Here is a 25,510-nt window from a genome sequence, read left to right on the forward strand (position 1 = left end):
TGGCAACACAAATGGGAGCACATGGGGACACACAGGTAACAGGACACCAGGTACACAGGAGGGGAACAGGACACCAGAGACACAGGGACATAGGGATGGCAGCAGTGAGGGGATGGGGCATACGGGGACATAGGACACAAGGGTGTCAATGCAGAGGGGAGATGAGGCACGGAGACAGCAGAATGCAAGGGCACTATGGATGGCAGCACACAGGGACACGGGACACACATGCACCAGGGGTGGCTGCACACAAGGGCACAGGGATGGCGGCCCAGAGAGGTCACTGGACACCATGGGTGACAGCACATAGGCAGATGGCACACTGGGTACCCAGGACACCCAACATCCCTCCACCAGGCATATGGGACATTGGTGGCTTAAGGGACAAATGGCCCAGGGAGGACGGAACATGGGATACCCAGACAGGAAAAGGGTGCCCAAAGCACCAGGCTTCTGGTGCACTGATCATGGGTGGGACTAGGGACACAGGGCACCTGGGACTGGTTGATGGGACACTGCATGGCCAGCAGCAGGCACACACGGCTCCAGCTTTCACATAGGACTCTGGGGACAGCAGCATGAGACAAGAGGGACACCCAAGAGCCCATCAAGCAGCACAGCACCCATCACACACCAGCCGGGACGAAACACCAGCCACAGCAACACAGGGACAAGGGACAGCGTGTGCAACAGGCACCAAGTGCATCAGCCCCAGCACCTGAGATGCCACCACCAGGCCCGGCCCAAAGCAGCCACACCAGGTACCACATGGGCCCTGGAGCCATTGTCACCTCCCGTTTGCTCCCTGTGTGACTCCAGCCTGGACTCTGGACTCTGGCACAGTGACAGGGGCCAGAAATGGCACCTCCCCTTTCCACAGGGCTCCTCCTCAACCCAATGATCAGCTGAAGCCACTGTGCAGGAGAGAAAGAGCAACAAGGGGAAAAGAGGGAGGAAATGCAGCCCTGAAACAGCAATTCCTGGATGCTTCCTGCTGATTCATCCCAGCCTGGGGTGATCCCAATTTGGTAGCCCCCTCCGCATAGGCTACCACTCCCATGTTCATTTCAACCCCTAAGGGCTGTTACAAAGGGAACAAGGAAGGGAAATATCCCAAAGCTTCCCAACAAATCCCTCGGGAGAAGCTGCACTTGGCAGAGAAAACCACCCCAATCTGCACTCCCAATCTCCATCTTTATTAGTTACAGTTTCAGAGGGGGTAGATACGGTTTTTCTTCTAGATCTTGTTGAAAGCAGCAATGTCAACACTCTGCACCTGAAAGGGAACAAAAGCAGCAGCTTAGAGGTCACCAACGTGGTTTCAGGCATTAATAAAGCTCTTGGATAAGGGATTCCTTCACAACAGGCACAAGCGATGCTCAACCAGGTCCCTTAGATCAGCTCCAAGCTGTGTAAGTTTAAGGGGTGTTTCTTGAACGTTCTTGGTGACACCAGTCACAACAGGATGCTGTGCTGGTCATTGCAGGGGTCTTTAGATGGCTCAGCCTGTGAAGAACCAAGTTTCTGGGAACAGGAAGAGTAAAGACCAAAACTTCCTGATTAAATATAAGGAAGAGGAGGCAAAGATTAATAAACCCACGGTGCTCTCTCAACACAGAGTCAACCAGGAGGGGAAAGACCTTTAAGATCATCAAGTCCAACCAGAACTAAGGCCACCACCAAGCCATGTCACCAAGAGTGAGACTAAGTTGTACTGAGCTTGTGCATCAACTGGCACAGAGCTGGAGCTCTTAAAATCACCTGCACAGAGAGAAGGATGGGGATGGAGACAGCTCCAGTTGGTGACTGGTCACTAGTGGTGTCCCTCAGGGCTCGGCTGTTGTTGGAGTGTTGATCTGCTAGAGGATGGAGGCCCTGCAGGGGTATCTGGCCATGCTGGATCCATGGGCTGTGGTCAGTGGGATGAGGTTCAACATGCAAAGTGCTACATTTGGGTCACAACAACCCCATGGAATGCTCCTGGCTTGGGGGAGAGTGACTGGAAATTGCTCAGGGAAAAGGACCTGGGGGTGCTGACTGATGGAGCTGAACATGAGCAGCTTGTGCCCAGGCAGCCAAGAAGCCAACAGCATCCTGGCCTGGATCAGCATCAGTGCGGCAGCAGGGCCAGGGCAGTGATTGTGGCACTGGTGAGGCTGAACCTCAAATCCTGTGTTCAGTGCTGGGCCCCTCACTGCAAGAGAGACATTGAGGGGCTGGAGTGGGGCCAGAGAAGGGCAATGGAGCTGGTGCAGGGCCTGGAGCACAAGTGTGATGGGGAAGGGCTGAGGGACCTGGGGGGTTCAGATGGAGAAGAGAAGGCTCAGGGGGGACCTGATGGCTCCCTACAAGTGCCTGACAGGAGGATGGAGCCAGGAGGGGCTGGGCTCTGCTCCCAAGGAACAAGGGATGGGACAAGAGGAACCGGCCTCAAGCTGCACCAGGGCAGGTTTAGATGGAGCTGAGGAACAATTCCTGCCCCAGAGGGTGCTCAGGCATTGGAACAGGCTGCCCAGGGCAGGGCTGCAGTCACCGTCCCTGCAAGTGTTCACACAGCGTGGAGACGAGGCCTCAGTGCCATGGGTTAGTGGTGGCCTTGGCAGTGCTGGGAATGGTTGGACTGGGTGAGCTTAAAGGGCTTTGCCAACCTGGTTGATTCCATGATTCTATACTTAGAAGTGTCTCAGCAGGGAGAAACCATCAATTCCATGATTTTTCTATGAAAAGTCCAAGTTTTCCAATACCTGCAGGACCACCTTAAGTTAAAAATGACCCAAAGGGTCAGACATCACCCAGCTTGCCCCAAGACTTACATAGTCTTCAAACTTGGTGATCTCCTCCTCCAGGATGTCTGTTCCAACTTTCTCATCTTCCACCACACACTGGATTTGGAGCTTCTTAATGCCATAACCTACTGGGACCAGTTTGGAGGCTCCCCACACCAAGCCGTCCATGTGGATGGACCGGACACACTCCTCCATCTTTGCCATGTCAGTCTCATCATCCCACTGCAAAAGCATGAAGAAGGAACATTAGGGTTCTCCTAGAGCCAAGTGACTGATTCAACATCTCATCTCTAAGTTCCAGCTGATCCAAGTGGCTCTTTCTTGGCCACTCTTTTGCACCACAACTTGGTTAGTGAAGCTAAATCTGACTTTGCTACAGGGTGTGTTCAATTCTACCCACAGGCACTACTACAGATGTTAGGAGGGTTCTCCCTGCAGCAACACAACTGCTTTGGAGTGCTCACTTTAGAGCGGGTTGTAACAAGGGTGTAGCACAGCCCAGAGCTCTTGTTCTGCTGTGGTAACTTAGACAAAGATGTGGTTACCCCTGGAGAGGGGCCTTGGACAAGGGCCTGTAGGGACAGACCAAGGGGAATGGCTTGAACCTGCCTGAGGGGAGACTGAGCTGAGCTCTTAGGCAGAAGCTCTTCCCTGTGAGGGTGCTGAGGCGCTGGCACAGGGTGCCCAGAGAAGCTGTGGCTGCCCCATCCCTGGCAGTGTTCAAGGCCAGGTTGGACACAGGGGCCTGGAGCACCCTGCTCTAGTGGAAGGGGTCCCTGCTGTGGCAGGGGCTGGAACCCAAGCTATTCCAATTCCCATATTTAGGACATTTATTACCTGATATTCCTTCAGGTAAAAGGACTAAGCCTGGTTAGGGGAACCTCAGATACCAGCCTACACTTGTCATGGTGCAACACAGCAGCAAAGACGCTTTAACACCCCACCTCACTCCAACCCTTGGTTTGGAAATCCACTGGTCCTATCTTCACCAGTCTACTCAGACATGGAACAGATAGTTACAACCTCACGCAGGAGCTCTCCCACTTCAGCTACTCACTGGTTTCACATCCAGAAGGATTGAGGACTTGGCAATAAGACCTGGTTTCTTGGCCTTCTTCTCTGCGTACTGCCGCAGTCTCTCCTCCCGGACTTTAGCAGCCTCTTGGTCTTCCTCCTCATCATCACTCCCAAAGAGGTCGATGTCGTTATCATCATCTTCCTCTGCAGCAGCTGGCTCTGGTTTCTTTGCTGGTGAAGCAGAAGGGAGCTCCACCTTCTTGGAGGGAACACTGAATGGCTCCACTTTCTTTGGTAGGGTGATGCACATTCAAGTTCACAGGAAGGAAAAAGGGGAGAAGGTTAAGCTGAGGTTGAATCAGAGACTCAAGGGAAGCTCAGAAACAGGAACTGACATTGCTCAAAACACTAAACATGGTCCACACTGTGTGATTCGTGTGAAGGATCAGCTATTGGCCATCAAAACAGGCCATTCAACCAAATGGACCTTTGAACTGGCCCAGCATAGCTATAGTTGTACTCCTGGAGTAAAACCACCACGTAGCCAAGAGCTCATCCTCCTCCTAAAGGCTCAGGTGGGATAGCAGCTGGGAATGGGACCAAGTATCTTCTAGCATGAGGACATCCCTACACATTCTGCAGGCTTACTGCAGAAACCAGTACCACATCTTGCAACCTACAATAAGGAATGATCAAACTGATGCCACACATTCAGCTTCCACAAAGCTTTATCTTTAATGTAATTAAATACATTCCTATAGGTGACATGTGGGCTGGGTCAGCCTGGAGAAGAGAAGGCTCCTGAAGAAGAGACCTTAGAGCAGCTCCAGTGCCTGAAGGGCTGCAGGAAACCTGGAGAGGGGCTTGGGACAAGGGCCTGTAGGGACAGGCCAAGGGGAATGGCTTGAACCTGCCTGAGGGGAGACTGAGCTGAGCTCTTAGGCAGAAGCTCTTCCCTGTGAGGGTGCTGAGGCGCTGGCACAGGGTGCCCAGAGAAGCTGTGGCTGCCCCATCCCTGGCAGTGCTCAAGGCCAGGTTGGACACAGGGGCTTGGAGCACCCTGCTCTAGTGGAAGGGGTCCCTGCCCATGACAGGAGTTGGAGCTGGAGGAGCTTTAAGGTCCCTTCCAACCCAAACCATTCCATGATTCTATGAACAGCACTTGGCTGAGGCTCACCTGGGTTGGAGGAACTGGTGAGGGCTGGTGGGAGGTAGAGGACTTCTCCAGAGCATTCAGGCGGCTTTCCAGTTTGAAGATGGCCATCTGAAGGTCTGAAACAACTGCCAGGAGAGGTGGGGGGGGGGGAGAAGAAACACCAAAGATCTTGTAGGTTCGACACCAGCTCTCAAGTCAGGACAACTTGCTTCTGCTCAAAGTGGGCTTTAAAGAACCACCAGTTGCCCCAGTCAGAGGGAAACCTGCAAAGCTCTGAGCCAGACACTGGCAGGGGGTTGGAACTGGATGAGCTTTAAGGTCCCTTCCAACCCAAACCAGATTCTGGGATGTGCTCACCTGGTGACAGATAAGGCCAATGTCCCAGACAAGGGATATACCCCACAGAAGCAGGGCCTCATCGTGCCAGCAGGTTCTACTTACCACTACGTAGGTTTTGGTTTTCTGCCTCCAGGTGAGAAATTCTGGAGAGGAGATCATTTTGGTCACCAGAAGGTCCAGAAGAGGATGTGCTTGAAACCTGCAACAAGGAAAACAGAGATGAAACCCATCTGTTCACCTACTCCTGAGCTCAGTGAAGCAAAGCAGGGTTATGCCTTCAGGGAAGGAGCAAATTAGGAAGCTAATCATAGAACAAGGATGTTTTCTCTAAAGGCTTTATAAGAAAGAATTTGCTATCTCTAGAGGATGAAGCATGAAATGCATCTCAAGATATTCAAGCTGGAACTGATGAGCAAAGGATAAAGTCATTCTTTACAGTCTCAGGTCACAGATTGTCACTGAGCAGTTCCACACTAAGCCCCCTGAATAAGGAAACTGGTCTCCTCTTACAAACTGAGGCATGAAGTACAGAGGTGACCCATGTAACATCACCCAGCAAGTCACTGGGAGAACAGGAAAGAGATCCCAACATTTCTTTACTCCCACCTTCCCCAATCCAGCCTTTCAAGTCTTCTGAAAACCTACTTCAACACATCCTGAGGGAGCAATTACAGTGACCTAGCTTTGAGAGTATTTGGTTTAACAGTAAGAAAAAGCTTTCGTGTAAGGAGGCCCTTAACTATAAATTCATATTGGAAAAGGGAAATTGAAACAATCACACCTTGTTATTTAGAATTGTGTAAAATAGAGAAAATCATTTATACTCCTTCCAAGTGCACCCTGCACTAATTGTAACATGGGTCTTGGTTGTAGTTGACATGATACAGCATGACCAAAGGAGGTGATCCTGCCCCTCTACTCTGCTCTCATGAGACCCCACTTGCAGCACTGGTTGCAGTTCTGGTGTCCTCAGCATCAGAAGAACATGGAGCTGTTGGAGCAAGTCCAGAGGAGGCCATGAGGATGATCAGGGGCTGGAGCACCTCCTGTATGGAGACAGGCTGAGAACATTGGGTCTGTTCAGCCTGGAGAAGAGAAGCTGTGTGGAGACCTCAGAGCAGCTTCCAGTGTCTGAACAGGGCTACAAGGATGTTGGAGAGGGACTTTTGACACGAACATGTGGTGACAGGACAAGGGGGAATGGGTTCAAACTGAAATGAGAGATTCAGGTTGGATATAAGGAAGAAATTCCTTATTGTGAGGGTGCTGAGGCGCTGGCACAGGGTGCCCAGAGAAGCTGTGGCTGCCCCATCCCTGGCAGTGTTCAGGGCCAGGTTGGACACAGGGGCTTGGAGCACCCTGCTCTAGTGGAAGGGGTCCCTTCCAACCCACACCAGACTGTGATTCTATGATGAAGATTTCAGTAGTCACTGAAAATGGAGAGGGAAATACAGGGATTAAGATTAAGTGGCACAAGGAAAGCAGGCCTGGAAAATGCTTGGCTCTGGGATGTACATGGAATAGCATGAGCTGCTCCTACTGGGAGGGCCAAAAGGACCCTTTCTCCACTTAAAAAGGGGCATGGGACAGATGTCAAAAGCACCATGAAACAACTCATTCTCCAACACATCCTTTATAGTCCTCACACACCAAGCCGGGAGACCTCAACGCCCCATGTTACACAGCAGCTACAACCACATGGCAAAGACAGACTGGTCTCATGGTAAAGAAGGAGCACTTGGTCCATCTCTCCAAGGTAGGGAGGGCTGTCTTTGCCCTACGGTGTCCTCTCAGCCTCACACAACAGCTCACCCGTGCACAGGGACTTACAGCTGAGTGGCGCGACTGCCTCTTGTGACGGGCAGAAGGAGCTTCTTTGCTCCGAGGCACTGTCTTCTGCTGCAAAGGGCAAAAGGTTTGGGGGATGATTGGTTTAACACGAGAGACAGAAAGGATTTCACTCAGCTGGAAAAGGCAGCTCAAGTGCAGGAAGCGGATCCACATGCAGGGAAAGTCATCAAGCAACGAGATGCAGCCTCACACCAACCAAAACCTGCAGAGACATCCATCCATGAGCTCTGCCAGCTTCAAGGTCACACAGCTGGGTGGCAGAGATGGGCTGAGGTGTCTAAAGCATGGTCACAGGCATCTGTAACATCAGAGGTGCAGCCCCAGCCAGTTCTCCTATCATTTAAATGACACCTAACGCCTGGCAGATGCAGAACCACATGCAAAGTTGCCTTAAGTCCACAATCACCACTAATGCATCTCTCCTACAGAGAAGTAAAGCAACACAACACTGATCTGCACTGAAAACTTGATGAGAAGCCTCTGTGGGCTTCTACCCTTGCGTGCACCACGAAGAACAGAGGCTGGAAGCCACTATGGGCTCCCCACACCAGGGTGAGCCCTTCAAATTCAAGCTCAGATGAACCCGTTGCCTGACCTCTTCCTGCTCTAGCTCCATCACCCAGGCCAAGGTTAAAGTTAATACAGTGACAAATGACTCCCAGCAAGAGTCACATCCATCCCCAGCCCTTGGAAAAGCACTTCTTGTTGTGACTCAACAGGAGCTGTGGCAAACACAGGAGCTGTGTCACCTGCAGAGAGATGCAGCTGGGTTCCTTTCCATAAGCAGCTGATTCATTAGGTAAGCAGAAAGCACCACAGATATTTGGCAGTTTGAAGCCCTAAATCATGCTTCCAAGCCACATGCTGAAACATTCCAACATTTCTCTGCTTGTCCTGGCAACTGGCTATTCTGGGATCATGGACCTGCTTAAGTGAGTGCAGGGGAGGCCATGGAGCAGCTCTGCTCTGGAGCCAGGCGGAGAGAGCTGAGCTGGGGCAGCCTGGAGAAGAGAAGGCTCCTGAAGGGGAGACCTTAGAGCAGCCCCAGTGCCTAAAGGGGCTGCAGGAAACCTGGAGAGGGGCTTGGGACAAGGGCCTGTAGGGACAGGCCAAGGGGAATGGCTTGAACCTGCCAGAGGGGAGACTGAGCTGAGCTCTTAGGCAGAAGCTCTATCCTGTGAAGGTGCTGAGGTGCTGGCACAGGGTGCCCAGAGAAGCTGTGGCTGCCCCATCCCTGGCAGTGTTCAAGGCCAGGTTGGACACAGGGGCTTGGAGCAAGCTGCTCCAGTGAAAAGTGTTCCTGCCTGTGGCAGAGGTTTGAACTGGATGAGCTTTAAGGTCCCTTCCAACACAAAGCAGTCTGGGATTCTACATTAGCTCTTGAGTGCTCTGTGAACTCCCTGACATGGCAAAGGAAGAGCTCTTGCCCAGACAGATTTCTGTCTATCAGCTGAAACTTTGTCTGGACAATTACATCTAAGAGCTCTTCCCTCGGTATGCCAGTCCCAACCAGAAGACACAGCTGGAAACTGGCACTTCCCTCACTACAAGTTGTATCTGGAGCTATCAAACAGCTCTTCCTTTAGTGACAGCCTTCCCTTCAGGTTGATCTGAGCTCTGGAAGCATGGAAAGTTTCACCATGGTCAGACAGAGAAAGCTGACCTGTGGGGAAGTGATGCTGAGCTAGAAGAGGGTTTCCCCCCCGGATGGATCCTGGCTGGTTCCCTGCAGGTGGTGTGACCTGCTCACAGAAAGTGCTCTCCAAACACTTTAGCAAGAGGTTTTCCAGGAGCTTTTCTTGTTTGAAGCCACAGGCAGGAGATGAAGGAAGCTTTGTAAGAGGAAGCTTGGGAGTAACAAAGCTTCAGACTCCCACAGCGGTGACATCCTTTTGGTTCCCATCTCCAGAGAGGGTGCAGGAAGTGCAGACTCAAGTCACGCACTGTGCTGGACTGGCTCATGATCTCAAGCAAGTCCATCCTGTCCATGCCTCAGGTCCCCAGGCTGTGAGATTTCCCATCACCTGCAGCTTCAATGCCACCAACACCAGCACTGAACTTGTCAACAGCTTTTTATAAAGTGATGGAGTGGAAATCAGCTAGAGACTGCTGAAAGCAGAGATGAACATGCAAAACGGGATGAAAGGGATGTGCAAATAAATGTTTCCAGCATAAGAGCTTCAAACCCTCCTTTGAAAGGTACAAGCATCACGTTAAACCTAATGCTCACTCACACAGTTCGGAACATCACTATCTGCAGCTGATCTGAAACCAGCTTTGCTTGAACTTTACAGCAAGAGAAAGGCACTCATCTTCCATCTTCCCATCCTGTAAGAGCCAACTCTTCACTTGCTACATCTGCATGTTCAGGTGGAAGGAAAGGCTAAATCCTGACCATAAAAACAGGCTTCACTATTGATCTGTAGATCACACAGTGTAAGTTTGGCTTCCTGAAGCATAAAGCCAAAGTTAAGCATGTTCTAAAGTCAAACCTTCTTTATGTCACCACTGTCCAAGTTCAATGATGACCCTCCAGAAACACCAGCTACAAAAGCTGAGGTTTCAGACTTGTTTCTCAACAGCTCAGCCTTTGTGACCCACACACTGAGCACAAAGGGATTTACAGCTTCAGGTTCCAGGGAAGAGGTGTGGAAATATGTGGAAAAGCTGAAAAGGTGCCATATAAGCCAGGGTAAAACCTGACCAATTAAATGGGATTACAAAATAAGAAGCAGGTCACAATTTCCATGTGCTCTGCTTATCCCAGCAACTCCATACTTCAGGAGCAGAATGGGAGCTATAGGTTAAATATATTCCTTATTACAGGACCTGCAGGATCCCAACTTACATGTTTCTCACACAGAGAAGCTCTTTAGCAGGAGGCACAGGCCAGGGCAAGAAACTCCTCAAACCACAGACCATTCTGTAAGATGAGAATATGCCTTCAGGGCAGAGGAGCAGCAGTGCTGGGTGATGTTCCTGTCCCTACATCATCCAGCTTTATTCCTGGAGAAGGTAGGACCTGGAGGAAGAAGGAACCTCATCCAGCTGGAAAAAGTCTTTCCAAAGGCATTTAATATGATCTGTGCAGAGTTCTTCAACTCTGTTTGGGATGGGGGGGTGCTATATGTGAGGAAAAAATACATTTCCCCACATACTTGCCTTACTGAAGTCATAGCATCATAGAATGGTTTGGGTTGGAAAGGACCTTAAAGCTCAACCAGTTCCAACCCCTGCCATGGGCAGGGACACCTTCCACTACAGCAGGAAGCTAAAATTCATTGACAGGGGTGGGCAGTCTCTATCTGAAGCCCAAACTCATTATTCCAGATATGAACTTCAGTTATTCACTTCAGGAAAACCTCCCCTAAGCTGCTTACTGAAATACTGATGCTGAAATAAGAAACCAGCATTAGGAACCTTACAACTGTTTACCTGCTTGACATGGTTTGGTTTTAATATTACTAAGATATCTCAACTTCCCATTCATTCCCATGCTCTATAATATTACTAAGATATCTCAACTTCCCATTCATTCCCATGCTCTATTCAAGACCACTGACTCTAATCCTTCCATCAAATTTCCCTGCTCTTCCTGCATCCACTTCCAAGCTTCCTGTACCTCTATCTCTGATCACTCACATGAGCAGTTGCAGAAGTTGCTTTTGCAGTATCAAGTTCTACAGGCATAGTGAAACCACCATGGGGAAAGCATTTAACCCAAGTCCTTCATATTCAACCCAAGTACGTTGTCTTAAAGAGGAATGTGAAATATTCCCCTTGAGAAAGGCTCAATTCCCTGGTTTTGTACTGATCAAATAGAAACTGAGGGTCTTAAATACCCCAAGAGGGAATTACGAGGCCAAATCAATGTAGATGAAAAGATGGATATACTCAGATGGAAGGTATGTGGAGGTATCCCACTACAGAGGTAAGAAATCAAGACACATGGGCTGTATTCCATGAGTTTTCTTCACCCACAAAACCAGTCGAGTATGAACTTAAGATCTCAGCTTCCTACTGAAAAGTTAAGTGCTGTCTGTAGATATCAGCACAAAAAACCCTCCAGAAAGGGTATTACTGAGCTTCTACAGAATAGTCCAGACTCAGAGGGTGTAGCCAAGGTGAACTCCTTAGATGCAGAAGATGGAAGACACCATCTCTTTGCACATACCCTAACTGAAAGCAAAACAGGAAAGAGAAGGTGGCAGCCCAGGAGAGCCACACATACTCCTGCTGGCAGCTCAGTGCTTTGCTACTCAGCAAGGTTATTGTACCAGCCACTTGTAACCTGTTGGATAAGACTTGTGGGAACATTCCACCAGAATACAATGAAAAGAAGTGCATAGAAATGAGTAATTTAACCCCAAATGCAGTTAGTTTTAAGCAGCACTGCAAGCTAGCAAGCAGGTAAGCAGCATGCACTCTAGTAGGAACAGTGCTCTTGATGGGATGAAGCTATGCTGGTGGGTACATAGCACTGCACACCTCAAGTCTTTCCCCTTCTAAATTCAAAAAGAAGCCACATGATCTATGAAGTGGTCACAGCACAGCTCTGTGAGATGCACCACAGCTCCATATGGTTGCAGGTAGCCAGGTGGTGAGAGCTTTGGTACTCACTCCGGCCAGTGATTTCTGGATATTCTCCCTGGCTCTGGCAATGTCGCGGAGGATCGTGCTGGCTCCGTTCTCCTGCAAACAGTGCAGAAAGAACCAAGATTGCTTTTAAGAAAAGAGAGGAAACAGCAAAAACTGGTCAGGGAAATGAGAAATCAAAAGGGGAGGTAGGGGATGGGGTCCTTCCAATGGCTCAGTGAGTATTGCTAAATGAGCTGAAAGAAGGACTGGTTCTGAATCAATCCTTGGTCACATCAGGACACGTGTCCACAGGATCGTCCAGTCAAGAGGTTTTAGGTTCTTTATATCATCCTGAATGCTTAGGGCAGCTGAGGAGCCAGGCAGGGGGCTGGAATCACTTCAGTGTTCCTAAGAGATCTATCATTAAACAGCCTGCTTTCATAGTATTACCTGTCACTGTATGCAGGCAAGAAGTGACAGCTCTAACTGAAGGCTTCTCTCCAGAAAGGTATGACCCAGAGCACAGCAGCACAAGTTATCCCTCCCTCCATGCTCCTGCTGCCGTCCCTTAGCCTGGATTTGACCTGGATTTGAAGATTCACTTCTAGAGCACAAATTCAGTTTCCATGAGCCATTCACTCGTTGTCTCTCCCAGACTACAACCCCACAGGCAAGATCTGAGACATGAAACTGCCCAAAACCCCATGCCAAATACACCACAGAAGAGCAACAGAGGCACATTGAGGTGGATTCTGCTTCCAGGTTGCAGGAAGGTTTTAAGGAGTGGGGATCTTTTTCCTTAGCAGGAAAGTGGCTGATAAACTGCTGCAGACTCTCCACCAGAGCCTTTACTTCATATCTCATAGGCAGAACATCATTGGAAGACTATGTCATGCCATGTAAGGAGCTAAGTGTTCTAAGAGCACTGCAGAGGTTCACACTTTAACACCTACCTAAAGAGCTCACCTATAGCTTCTTATTTTCATGCTGTGCCACCACTATACCAGCATTGGGCAGCAGGAATAGACAAGAGTGTGCCTAGAAGCTCTTAAGCAAACACTTCCCCTAAACCACTTGCAAGCCATTTAAAACTCTAAGCAGCTTCTAGATAAAGGCATAAGCAGTGAACAGCTCTTTACACAGCAGGAAGAGGTTGCGATAGAACTGCACCTTTAAAGAGGCACCATTTCAGGCTAATATTTAAGCTTGAATCACTTCAGCAGCACCATGATTCCCCTCCACCAGCTCCCCCAGCTCACCAGTACTGTGCTGGAGTCTTCTGCAGGAGTGCACTGAGTAATTCAGAGGGTACAGCACAGAGAAGAACCTAACTCTCCTGGTCTCTAAAGAGCCATGGTGACTCTCTTCAAACATTATGTCATGCATCCCTTGCCAAGGGATATAAAGCTCAGCTGCTCCATCTTCCATGGCTGCACAGGGACAGGTCCATTCTTTACCCAGCCCAGTCCAAAGGAACACAGCTCGAACTGTACCCCCAGATCCCAGACAGCATCAGCAGCATGAACAGATCAACTGCTGCAACCTGTAACTGGATCTTCTGTTACAAGGGTGTCTGATCTCCCAATACACTTGTACAGGAGAAATACTTCACAGACCACAGAGGACAGCCTCTTAGAAGACAAAAGGGGCATAACTGAAGCTTAAAGAGCTGAAGAGAAGATTCACCCTTGGCAAGAACAGCACCAAGAGTGGAATTAATCCAAAAGTCCCCATTCAGGTGGATAATGTCCTTTCACTTGCTCTGTGCTGGCTCTCAGAGCTCTAGCACTGTTAAACCCCATCTAAGAACAAGCATTACCTGCTGGTGCGAGGAGCTGCCAAGTGGCCCATTCATCTGCTCATAGTATCTTCTCTCAGCATCATCATATTTGTACTTGTCAAACCAGATCTTCTCATGCAGAAAGTAGTCCACTGCCATTTTGCTGCAGGAAGGGAAAGAAAAAGCCCAAAGTGAGTTTCTGGAAGTACAGGAGAGTGGCAGCTTGCAATGAGCTTGTCAGAAGTGTGTTTCCTTTCCCCATAAAGCTCTGCCAGCAGCTCTCTGCTTGGTGCTTCCCCCTCCAGCAGAAAGCTTTAAGTCAATAGGATCCTGTTATGAAAGCAGAGCAGTAATCTTCCACCCATCTGCCTGACCTGCATTTAGTGACACACCACCAAGGGAGAACTAAATCAGCTGGTCTGTGCCTTCTCCCACAAGAAAAAGCTTTTGGAGCTTGATTTTCTACATCATTCTACATGTAGGATGGAGCACATGGGACTCTGCTGCTAAGATGTCTTGTGTATGAGAATCAACTGCTTTTAAGATGCCTCATCATGGTGAAACCAAAGACTGAAAGATACACTGCTCCAAACAGCATGTGTCAACAAGAGGGTCTCTGTGACAGGGCAAATCTGGACATAACCACTCACAAACAGCAACCAGGAGCTGTTTTAAGCTACTACATGTCTCTACGTAGTCATGCCATGCTTCACTAGGTGCACCACCACCTAATCCTTCTGTAAGGAACAGCCAAGCCTGACATCCATAGGGATCAGCCTCCTGGAATCCAGCTATATACACAATTCACAATGACCCACCTGCCTCTTTGGAAGCTGCTGAAGCCTTCTGTAAGTTAAAATCAGCAGCAATGTACCACTTGCAAGGGGCAGATGCCTGTCACTGGATGGAGGAACAGCATAAAACACCTTAACAGTGCTGTGGAATGGCAGTGTCTCCCCGCAGTACAGCAGCTTCCAAAGATGGTTTCATTTCTGGTCTGGAAGGGGAATGATGGAGCCCTTGCAAGAGGAAGAGGACATGCTCTCATTTCAAGCCAGGGGACAGCTACAGAGCCAACATCAGTTTGAAGAGGTGGGCAGAGCACGGATGGAGCATCACAACCAGGTTCCACCACACAACACAGAGACAGCAATTAGTTTCAAACCTCAAAAGCCAGTAACTCTTCTGAAGAACACTTCCACAGAAGCCACCAGATGAGTCCTCTGCAGAACAATCACCTTCCTCACCTACCCATGCAGAAGGGAGCAGAGGCCACCACACTGTACATCTTCTCTACATTGATGCCATTCTCAGAACTCAAGCCTCCAAGACCCTGCTTGAGCTGCCGACTAGTAATAGAGAATCATGGGATGGTTTAGGATGGAAGGGACCTTAAAGCTCATCCAGTTCCAACCCCCTGCCATGGGCAGGGACACCTTTCACTACAGCAGGTTGCTCCAAGCCCCATCCAACCCAGCCCTGAACAGAAAGAGAACATTATCCTAAATCAGAGAGGGTGAAAGGCTCACCTAAAGCTTCTATGTAACTTGCCAACAGCACTTGATGTATAGGCTGTAAAACCCTTCCAATAAATCCAGTTAGTCCCATCCCAAAACAAACAGCAGATTCCAGCCTGAAAAGTCTAACCCATCAAACACAGCACATGCTCCCACCAAACTGATGTTTTAAATAGTATTTCACTGTCATTCCCAAGCCTTCTTCGAGCTGTATACTCCTAGTGACACTCGAATGTGGATACCTCTCTCACGGAGCTAAATGACCATGTGCTCTACAAGAGAGCTGGGGGTAAACTGCTTCCCTGAAGGATCTTGTGGCATTTAGCACAAATACAACAGCAAACAGCTGCTACTTTAACCTCTTAAACTCAAAAATGAAACACTGCATCTTCTGTCATCTCAGCAACACTGCTTAAACCATGTATTACTCCAACTTCCCACTTTACTGACCTTCTGTATGTAATAGGAATGAAGAGACATGGCCCTGGGTTCCCCCCATGTAAAGAGAGGGTCAAACTTTAAACCCCTTAACCTCTGGCACCACACCTTGAGTCACCAGTGTTCATGAGAAGGGGGTTCCTTGAAGGAGGTTCCCCCAGTTACCCTGCCCCAAACAGGCCCCTTGGTTCTGCAGACACAAAGGACCATCTTCTACACACGAGAACTCCTTCAGCTCAATCCTGACCCAGGAGCTTTGCGTGTGTGAATGTTACCCCAGAACAAACTTGTCCTACTTTGTTTCTGGAGCAGGTAGGCTTGAATCACAAGCAGCTGCTTGGGAGGGCTCTACCACTGTTGATTCCTGCATTCCCAGTGGAGTTTCTCCTGTTCTTGACATTCGCAGAGCCTCTGCTGCATAGAAGCGTGCCTCAGCACGGTCATATGTTGGCTTATTGAGCCACACAGTCTCACTGTCCTCATGCAGGAAGAAGGTGGTAGGAGGAGGTTGCTCAGCATCACTGGGAAGGAGAGTGGTGGTGGCAGTCTCCATGTGTCTGTTGATGTCTGTTTGCTTTCCATTGTGGTTCTTCTTGTCCTCGTGGTGGTTATTTGACACTGCGGGGCACCCGCGTTGCTGTTGTCGGCCTCTGCCCGATGGGTGCCCATCAAACATGTTCTCATAGAAGCTCTTCTCAGCATCATCATACAGAGGTTTCTCCAACCACACCTCTGACATGAGAGCCCGCAGGCTTGAAAGCTGGGGCTTCCCATTCACTGTCTGGTGCTCAGAGTCAGACAAACTGGTATCAGCAGCGATGTCTGGAGCCAAGCCTGGGGTAGCAGGAGTAGGCAGGGCTGTACCATAGCCCTCATCCGGTGTTCTCATCCCAACGCTGCCATCATTTGACCACACAGGTGGGATGGTTAGGACATTCGGAGGCACAAAGAACTGAGATTTCTCAAGGAACACCTTCTCAGCCTTATCAAAGTCAAACTTGTTGATCCAGACTCCCTGTATAACGTGGTGACATGCAGAAAGGCTTCCATGGGAGCAGGACAGGGCCACTGAAAGCATCCTTGGCTTAGGAACAGCTAGGCCAGGGGACTGCTGAGCAGTTAGTTCAGTCTCAGGTGCTTCTTGGCTCTGCCCATCTGCTAGTTTCCCCCTGTACATGCTCTCAGCACGATCATAGAAAGGTTTCTCAAACCACACATGGTCAGCTAACAAGCCAGCCAGAACAGAGTCTAACTTGGAGACTGCATTCTTGGGCTTGGGAGAACGCTTCCTTTTCCTTTGTTTCTTCCCATTCCTGGTTTTCTTCAGGTCTCCTTTGAATTCACCATCAACAGAGTCCTCATTGCAGACTCCATTGACAGCCTCTACCTCCTGGAACTCCTCTGGAGCTGCAGCAGCTAACATGGCTTCTCTTTCATAGTGCAGTCTCTCTGCTTCATCGTACTTGTGCTTGTCTACCCACACTTTCTCTACTGGGCAGGGAGGCTTCCTTGTCCTCATCCTCCAAAGAGTGGCAGCGTTAAAAGATAAGCACAACAATGTAGTGGCAGCAAAAGTGAATAAAGCAAGGGCATGCAGCAGACTTCAGTGATTTAAGTAATACAAGAGTGTTAAAAGCCATCACACTTGTTATTCATGGTTAAAGAGCAATTTAGTTCTGGTTTGCTTGTGTTCTACAGAACTTAAAACTGCCTCAAACAGTTTCTGAATCAAAATAACCTTCTATTTCTGCTGTCCTGACAAATATTCTGCATGTTATGATTTAAAAATAAAGGCACTGGCTGAAAACACTTCAAATTCCACTTCTGAAGACAAGGAAAAATATGATGATTTTGGGGTGAAATCCCTGGTTAATGTCTAACAGATTCTTCCAACTTAGTGGATTACTCCTTAAGTACTTGTCATGTATCCCGAACTACTGTTTTGGGAAGACATCTAGAGGAAGATGCCCCAATTCTTGAGTATCTTTAGAGGTTGCGTACACCTCATTGCGTTCTGCTGCTACAGAAACCAGCAGATGGAGTTGACTGAAAAACTATCACTCCTTTTTGACATAAAACCCCAGTTTCTGGTTATTAAAGGTGACCAAGAGCTGGAGATCTCCTGATTTGCTTTGTTTATCATTGAAATGAAAACCACTGCATCTGATTTGTGTTTTCCTGCCCTGGTTATATGTTACTACAAATGGCAAGAGATAATCAAGCAGTTAATGTGTAGATTGTTGGAAATGGAATAGGAATTCTCTTTCCAAGTACAGAACTTGGAGTAGTGCTCACGTATCTAGTAAGTAACAAGGTAAAGATAACTACTTCTTTACCAGGCATTACATGGTCAGATCACTGGAGTTACTGCATAAAAAGGCTGAAATCCAGTACCTTTAAGCCAGTTCTCTTTAGTCTTTAGTTTCTGACAGCTTCAGGTTTAGTTGTGACAAACCAAAGTCACCTACAGCTGAAATATCCTCCAGACTTCACTTGATGGCTTTATAGGCCCAACCATTCCTGGAAAATTTGCCAAGCCTCAAGTCCAAGGCTTGAGAATCTGGTAAAAACAATGAACTTACACTTTAGCCTCTTTATATTTTCAATTTTAATTCATATAGTTTAAAATAAAGCAATTTAATACTACATTGCAATGACAGAAAGTACTAGAAGCAAAAGTAGATTATTTTCTTACTAGAGTTGTGGGACTGCTCCTCCACCAGCTGCTGCTAACACAGTGAAACAGCTCAAAACCTTTAGAAGTATCTAAAATTGAGGCTTATTTTAAAGTCTTTATGTTGTTTCACACCCCACCTGCATTTTTACATGGGTTATAGAGCAATAAACCACTTCTTACTACAGACAACTAGAAACAAAGCAGTGCTTGCAGTGAACATTCATCCACTTGTTAGCATCAGCACCAGCTGGAAGCACACACACTGTAAAGTAGGAGCAAGGCTACAAGCAAGTAGTAACTTGGGTTTGCTCATCAGTATAAGCTTTGTTGCTACACCTTTTATATTAAGTAGCAAAGAGCATCCCTCTTCAAATATAATCTTTATGGGAGGTATCAAGTTAAATGGGATTATTAAGAGGTAACATCAAGGTTTGCAGGAGAAATACCTGGATTTCAGTCACTGGAAAACTTGAAAAAAGGGTTAAATGATGGAAAGTCAAAGTCTTGTGCACTAAGGTCCTGCTTTGCAGTGCACATGGTCTGAAATAGCACCAAATCCATGGGAAAAGCAAAAGCACACCTGAAAGTGCACAGGTTGGACAGTACATTTGGATTTTGAGGCTCCTTAGGGCTCCTAAACAGAACACTGGATTTCCACATTAGCCTGACATGCTCTGCTTGGCTCCACATTCACATTCCTTTGTGTTATCCCAAGGGAAAATCAGTCTGTAGCCTTCAAGCAGATGACTTATTAAGCAGACTTCATCAACCCAATGCAGGTGGTGTTATACTCACAGGTGACATCTTCAACTAGTTCTATGGGTGCAACAAGAAACCCGAACACAACTCAAGACAGCTCAAACTGTCCCAACCTGTCAATATTTCACTTCCCATCAGCATTTCATTGCCCATTCGACCAAGACCCACTAAAATGCATGGTTTAGTATTTCCTTTAACAGTACAAAACCCACACAGCAGCTCAAGAGTACTTACTTTTTCAGCTCCTATGAGAGCATTAAAGAAAAGGATAAAGTTAGAGCAAGTTTCACACTCTAAAGTTGCAGCAGCTCATGAGAGAGGATGCAGAGTGACAACAGCCAAAAGTACCATAGTTAATTCCCCACATATATAACACACTCAATCCAACTAAAAGCTGGTTCATTCCCAAGAACCAAGCTCTCTTCATGACCCAACACCATAGACAACCACTTAGTTTCCATTTTAAGGCACTAACAATACAGATATCCCAAAGGATCATGACAGGGAACCAGCCAGAGAAGGTCCCAACCTCTTATGTCAATGGTGGCGCAAAAGTGGAGCTCAGGTCCCCCAGTGTCAATACCTTAAAGAAGTCTGAAGATACATCAATTATCATGTCAAAGAATGAATTCACATCATTGTAGCTGTTTCTACCAGTAGTTAGCAACCTGAACAACATACTATGAATGAGAGAAGACATAAAATACCAGCAGCATAGCAAGCCTAGTACCTTCAGGAAAAGCAGCAATACAACATGTGGAAGCTTGTGGTAGAATTTAAGGCTCACACAGGGTTGTACATATGAGGCTAAGCTTACAAAGCCTTATCAGAGACAGCTGACTCATTCAAAGTCACACATAAAAGGGTATTTTAGCAATGGAGTAACACAAACCCCCAAAGCCAAAGGGATCCCAAAAGCTCCCCCCCCCAGTTAAATATGCTCACAGGAATTCAGGTGTTAATTTATATACAGATTCTTACCAGGAAAAAACTCTTCATAAAGGGAATTTACCACAAGTGAAAAACCATTTTCAGATGAATCCAAGGTATTTATGGCATCTATTTGTTTCCTGTTCTTAAGGAAACCTTTAGGACCTTTAAACCCAAGGTTAAGTTATAATAAAGACCAGATTCTCAATGAAGTACAGTTCATAAGCATTAAAAAGATGGGAAAAAAAAAAGTCATTTCTATTCTGTGTTCACAAGTTTTCCCAGAGGAAGCTAGAAAAAGGCACATGCAAGGATTTTAATCACACAAATCATCACCTGAGCTGGTGCAGGGAGCCTGATGAGCTGTACACCATTAATACCAGAGCAAAGCACTACCAGTTCATCTACAACATGAGTTTACTTCAGACAACATGTGAGCTCACAGTCATAGAATCCTGGAATGGTTTCAGTTGGAAGGGACATTAAAGCTCATCCAGCTCCAACCCCCTGCCACAGGCAGGGACACCTTCCAATAGGGCAGGGTGCTCCAAGCCCCTGTGTCCAACCTGGCCTTGAACACTGCCAGGGATGAAGCATTCACAGCTTCCTTGGGCAACCTGTTCCAGTGTCTCACCACCCTTACAGTAGAGAGCTTCTTCCTTATCTCCAACCTGAACTTCCCCTGTTTCAGTCTGAATCCATCACCCCTTGTCCTATCACTGCAGACCCTGATGAAGAGTCCCTCTCCAGCATCCCTGCAGCCCCCTTCAGACACTGGAGGCTGCTCTAAGGTCTCCACACAGCTTCTCTTCTCCAGGCTGAACAGCCCCAGTGTTCTCACCCTGTCTCCATACATGAGGTGCTCCAGTCCCCTGATCATCGTCATGATGATCTGGACTCGCTCTGGACTTGCTCCACCTCTCCAGAGGGTCTGGATGAAATTTAAACTGATTTGGACCAAGTGCCTGCACCATGTCACTGCTCAATCTGGTTTAAGGCAGCAAAGATTTACCACAGCACCAAATCACAGCCTGTGTGGTTGTTTCAACACTTTCCTCCTCATGTTCCCAACTGCTTCACCTCCTCAAACAAAGTTTCACAATGAAAAGGACATGAAGTAGTTTTATCAATGCTCTCCACTGGCAAAAATCAGAGCACAGGAACTAGAGCTGATTTCAGGATCCATCAGCCTGCACTTAAAGTGACACAAACAGTTAACACTCAAACCTCATCCATCTGCTGCCTACAATCATTCTTCAGAGCAGTTTTCCATTCAATTTACCTTTTTTAAGCACAAAGATACATTAATACTTTGAGATACAGGCAGAAGCTTCATTAAAAGTGTTTAATAAACACAAATCTATGGGTAGAAAAGCTTAAGGGCTCTTACTGCACACACCAGAGTGGCTCCTGCATAGCCAGTGCAGTGCAGGCAAGTATCTAGCGTTTTGCAGAGCATGAAGCCACTGGAAAAGGAAATGCTGTTATTAATCTTTATCAATGCCAAATAATCAACTAATGGACTGTTAAAGAGGGCTACAAACCCCTGAAATCCTTTTAATCTTAGCTATTCCTTCAGTGCTTAGGGTTTGGCATTGCCCTGTCACCACGTCCTGGGTATTTCAAGCCAGAAAAGATCAGTGATACTTCCAGCACTGCAGGGAAATGCAGGAAGTTAAAAATAGGCAATGAAAAGGTCTCTAAATCCAAAAGAATCTTTGGACTCCAGCTATGGGGAGGCATTAGCCCCTTATTTAAAGGATCAGTAAAATAAAAGCAAGTAACACATTACCCAAAGCTGGAGCCAAAAGGCAACTCAATTTGTTGGTTTAATGAAAACCACTTTTTCCCTTTTAACCATAGGAAAGTTGTATTTCTTCTGAATCAAAATATGGGGTTCTGGGGGGAGTCTGGTGGTAAATATGTTTGCCACAGCCCCCCAGAAAGCTGAATTCTATCAGATACTGCACAAGCTCTTGCTCTGGAACTGAAATGTTCCTCTCATAAGAATGATGAGCCTGCTCCCAAAAGGGAGCAAGTCAGGCAGCAAGTTAGCAAGCAGCAACCCCAGGAATAACTGAACTTGGATGTGGTTTAAGATGTTCCTGACAGCCTTGGAAAGGCTCTTTAGACAAGAGCTAATCCCATCCCTCACTGATTTCTGGAGGGATACATTATTTTCTGCAAGCCATAACAGAGATTACAGCCATGGTTCAACTGCCCTTCTCAGAGAAGACATCAAAAATGGGGATTAGGTGGCACTGGGACACTCTGGATGGAGATACAGGGGAGCTTGCTGTGGTTTGACCTCCAAAACACCCCCCAGATGCAGCCCCAAAGGTCAGTCCTGGTTTCTGTATGTCCAAACAGCTTCCCCCAGCACAGATGGGTTCTCAGCACAAGAGATTCTATCCCAGTCCTCCATCTGTGTATCTGCTTCCATGCCCTGGCACTGCTGATGTTGACCATGGTTATCTATTTAGTGCTCTTGTCCTCTCAAATATGACACCAGCAACTCCTGACCACTCACCCCCACCACCAGCCAGAAAAAGAAATGCTATAAAACCCAGAAAAGGACCATTTGATGGCACAGAGAGGAGCAGGAAGGTAACAAGCATCAGCCTGGTCTCTTCTACAACCTCAGACTGACACACTGGCTACACCACATTCAAGGTGCATTATCCATATCCTCCCAGTGAAATGGTTCTCCTCTTCCCAAAACTTCCACTGCAGAAAAGCAGGAGCCATTCCAGATGGGCATCCAGGAACCAGTCAGACACAGCTGCCCCACACCTACCTGTTCCACAGCAAAGACAAGGCCAGCATCCACCCTGCCCCACCTCCTGCTTTTGGTGATTCAGAGTTCAAAGAACCAAAGCTGGCTCCACACCAGAGGGTCTGATGATGGCCTCTTGCAGCTGAAGGGGGCAAATCCAGCCCCTCAATACTGGTATACTGAGTCAACACAGGGAGTTAAAAGCAAAATGAAATGTTAAGGGTTGAGTTGCACTGCTCTTCTGATGGTTTAAGTTGCTGAAGTGGCTCTCTCCTAATTCATGAGCAGTGGGACACAGTCAGGAGAGGGCCCACCATCACCCCTGCTGTTGTACAAAGCTCCATGCTAACCTTTAGCCAGGGAAACAATTCCCAACCGTGACCACCTAAGAACACAACTCTTGGCTCCAAGAAACAAATGCTGCTGACGAATAATGAAAAGAGAATGAAGGACAGGGGACATCAGCAGTAGGAAAAGGCAGGAAAGTCATCTTCATGAGGTAAAGTAGTGGGAAACTGCTTAGGTGAAGAGAAAAAGGCATTACCTGCAAGGTCAGGGAGAAAGAGGCCCACCTAGAAAAGGAGAGGAAAGAATTACAGCTCTACAGCCAAGGGAAGTTCTTTTCTCCTTCATCCCTGAACACAAAAGGGTTGGGAACATCAGATTCAACTCAATTCCAATGATGCGGCCACGAAAGAACAAATCCATACAGATTCCTGGAGAGGAGGAGGGGAGCAATGACACTGTAGCAGCCTCAGCAACTTTAGCTACTGCTGTAATCCCTCACAACCCCCCAGAGAGCACATCAGCAGCCTCTGCAGAAGCATTTGGCTCTGCCCATACCCCAAATATAGCCCTGAAAGAGAAGCCTCCCGAGTGAGCTGTCGCTGAAACAAGAACCAGAAGGAGCAGGACAAGCTGCTGGAGGCACTGCCAAGGTTACAGAGGGGCTGGGAATAGCCGCACATGGAGAGAGGGAAAGGGGAGGGAGCAGAGCACCTACAGAGCAAGGGCAGGGCTGGATGAGGCCACTGCTCCAGTTGGAGCAGCTGCCACATGACAGTTTCCTTGTGAATCTCCCTTTGCAGGTGACTCAACAAAAAAGGCTCTTGGCGAGATGAGGGATGGGGAAAGAGCAGTCCCCAAAGGGACCGAGAGCTGCTGGAGACAGGGGGTCCCCTAAGCTCCCCTCCTTAATAGAGGAAGAACCACACTGCCACCCCCCCAGGCTTGAAAGAAGATTCATGTAGCAGAGGCAACCCCCTAAAAGAGAGAATGTGTCCCCCCCATAGTCTATGGGAGGTGGCACAGGTTTAGGGAGACCTCCAGCATCAGCCCATCCAGCAGAGCTTGCAAAAGACCCCCAGGAAGAGGGACCTACAACCCCCCTTCCCTATGGGTGGGAAGGGAAAAGGGCTCTCCCAGGTAATAATGGCCTCTGCATCCTCCTTTCTTGGGGTAGAAGAAACCCTATAGGGAAAAGGGGGCCTCCAAAGAGGGAATGGCATGATCTCCTTCCCAGACCTATTAAGAGGAAAGGGAACTAAGATTATAGAGGCCATAAAAGGGGGTCACCCCACTATCCCCTGGGAATTTGAGTGGGGAGAAGTAAACCCAAAGACCAAGGGCACCCTGAGCCTTCCCCCTCAGGACTCCAGGGGTGAAGGCAAGAACCACCCAAGCCTGAAAGAGGCTTCATGTAGCAGGGATAAAATCCCAAAGAGGGAACATATCTCCCTGTAATCCATGGAAGCGGTCACAGGTTTAGGGAGCCCTCCTGCATCAGCCCGTCCTGCCCTTACATTGGTAACAGGATGCTGTTATCTAGAGCCTGTAATGAAAGGGAAGTGACCCTCAAGAATAAGGAGAACCCTACAACCCCCTTCCCTAAGCTTGGGAAGGGGAAAAGGATCTCTCCAGTAATGAGAAGCCCCCATATCCTCTTTTCTTGGACGTGAGGGGAAAAAAAGAGACCCACAGGGAACAGGGGTAGTTCCCCCACAGCCCCCTTCCCAGACCTATTAAGAAGAAAGGGAATTAAGAGGTTGGGGGGGGCATAAGGAATGTGTCACCCCACTATTCCCTGGGAATTTGAGTGTGGAAAAGTAAACCCAAGGACCAAGGGCACCCCCAGCCCTCTCCCTTAGGGCTTCAGGAAGATGTACACCACAGATATGGGCAAAGAGGCTCTGGGGGGGCTTCTGTCCACATTCCCAAAGCTGTAAAGGGGAAAGGACCACACTGACAATGAAGGAACCCCACAACCTCCCTTCCCTGGGACTGTAACAGGAAAAGATACTCCCATATACAAGAAGATCAGCCCCCAATTACCCCCTTCCCACCGCATCGCTAAAAAGGTCCCCCCAAATCCTCCTTTAGCGGCCCGCAAGCAGGAAGGTACCTCAAATATAGCAGTGAGATGACCATAATCTCCATCCTAAGGGCTGTAAGAGGAGAAAGAGATCCCACAAACTCTTCTCCCGGCCCCTGAGCCGGAAAGGACCCCACAGACCACGAGGAGCCCTCGACACTTCCCACCCCAGGGATGTGACAGAAGTAAAAGACCCCCCAAACACCCCATTAGGGAAGGTTCAAAGGCGGCAATGAGGGAACCCGGCGGGGAGGCCGCACTCACCGGCAGCGCTGGGCCCAGGCAGGCCCCAGGAGCTCCGCTCCGCTCGGCCTCTACAGCCAAAAGGCGGCAGCACCCGGCGCACAGGGGGTTGTGGGAGCGGCGCGCACCACTCACACCCGGGGCGGGGGGGGGTGATAGTGGTGGTTAGAGAGGGTGGGTGCGCTGATTGAGACAACGCAGAGCACTCACGGAGCGGGCCTCATCTTCCCTCCTTCCCTTCCACACAGTGAAGCAGCCGGGAAGGGCGGGCAGCAAGCAGGGAAGGGAGGGG

The 25,510-nt window shown here is 48.4% G+C and overlaps 1 protein-coding gene across 3 annotated transcripts; it reads right to left on the reverse strand.

Moving 5' to 3' along the window:
- Window positions 1-1,175: 1,175 nt before the first annotated feature.
- EEF1D (eukaryotic translation elongation factor 1 delta) lies at window positions 1,176-23,171 on the reverse strand. 3 transcript variants are annotated; one of them, XM_061374235.1, is made up of 10 exons: window positions 23,156-23,171; window positions 15,759-16,999; window positions 13,547-13,670; window positions 11,770-11,841; window positions 7,129-7,197; window positions 5,401-5,497; window positions 4,981-5,084; window positions 3,844-4,092; window positions 2,814-3,008; window positions 1,176-1,276 (listed from the first exon to the last, which is right to left on the reverse strand). In XM_061374235.1, the coding sequence occupies exons 2-10, from the start codon at window positions 16,979-16,981 to the stop codon at window positions 1,238-1,240; spliced, it is 2,172 nt and encodes a 723-aa protein (XP_061230219.1). In that variant the 5' UTR covers window positions 16,982-16,999; window positions 23,156-23,171; the 3' UTR covers window positions 1,176-1,237. The 3 variants fall into 3 exon arrangements, with proteins under 3 accessions (XP_061230219.1, XP_061230220.1, XP_061230221.1); XM_061374236.1 differs by lacking the exon at window positions 7,129-7,197; XM_061374237.1 differs by lacking the exons at window positions 7,129-7,197; window positions 11,770-11,841.
- Between the last annotated feature and the right edge of the window lie 2,339 nt (window positions 23,172-25,510).

Source organism: Neopsephotus bourkii, unplaced genomic scaffold (genome assembly GCF_033783945.1).
Source record: "Neopsephotus bourkii isolate Nb327-2 ecotype Australia unplaced genomic scaffold, CSIRO-AGI_Nbou_v1 NB_1637, whole genome shotgun sequence".
Lineage (NCBI taxonomy): Eukaryota > Metazoa > Chordata > Aves > Psittaciformes > Psittacidae > Neopsephotus > Neopsephotus bourkii.

Coding starts and splice junctions, on each gene's coding strand:
- EEF1D (XM_061374235.1), bottom strand. CDS start 16,981: ATGAGGACAAGGAAGCCTCCCTGCCCAGTAGAGAAAGTGTGGGTAGAC. Junction 13,671..15,758: donor CTACCTGCTCCAGAAACAAA/GTAGGACAAGTT, acceptor CCCTTCCTGCAG/CAAAATGGCAGTGGACTACT. Junction 4,093..4,980: donor CACCAGTTCCTCCAACCCAG/GTGAGCCTCAGC, acceptor ACCCTACCAAAG/AAAGTGGAGCCATTCAGTGT.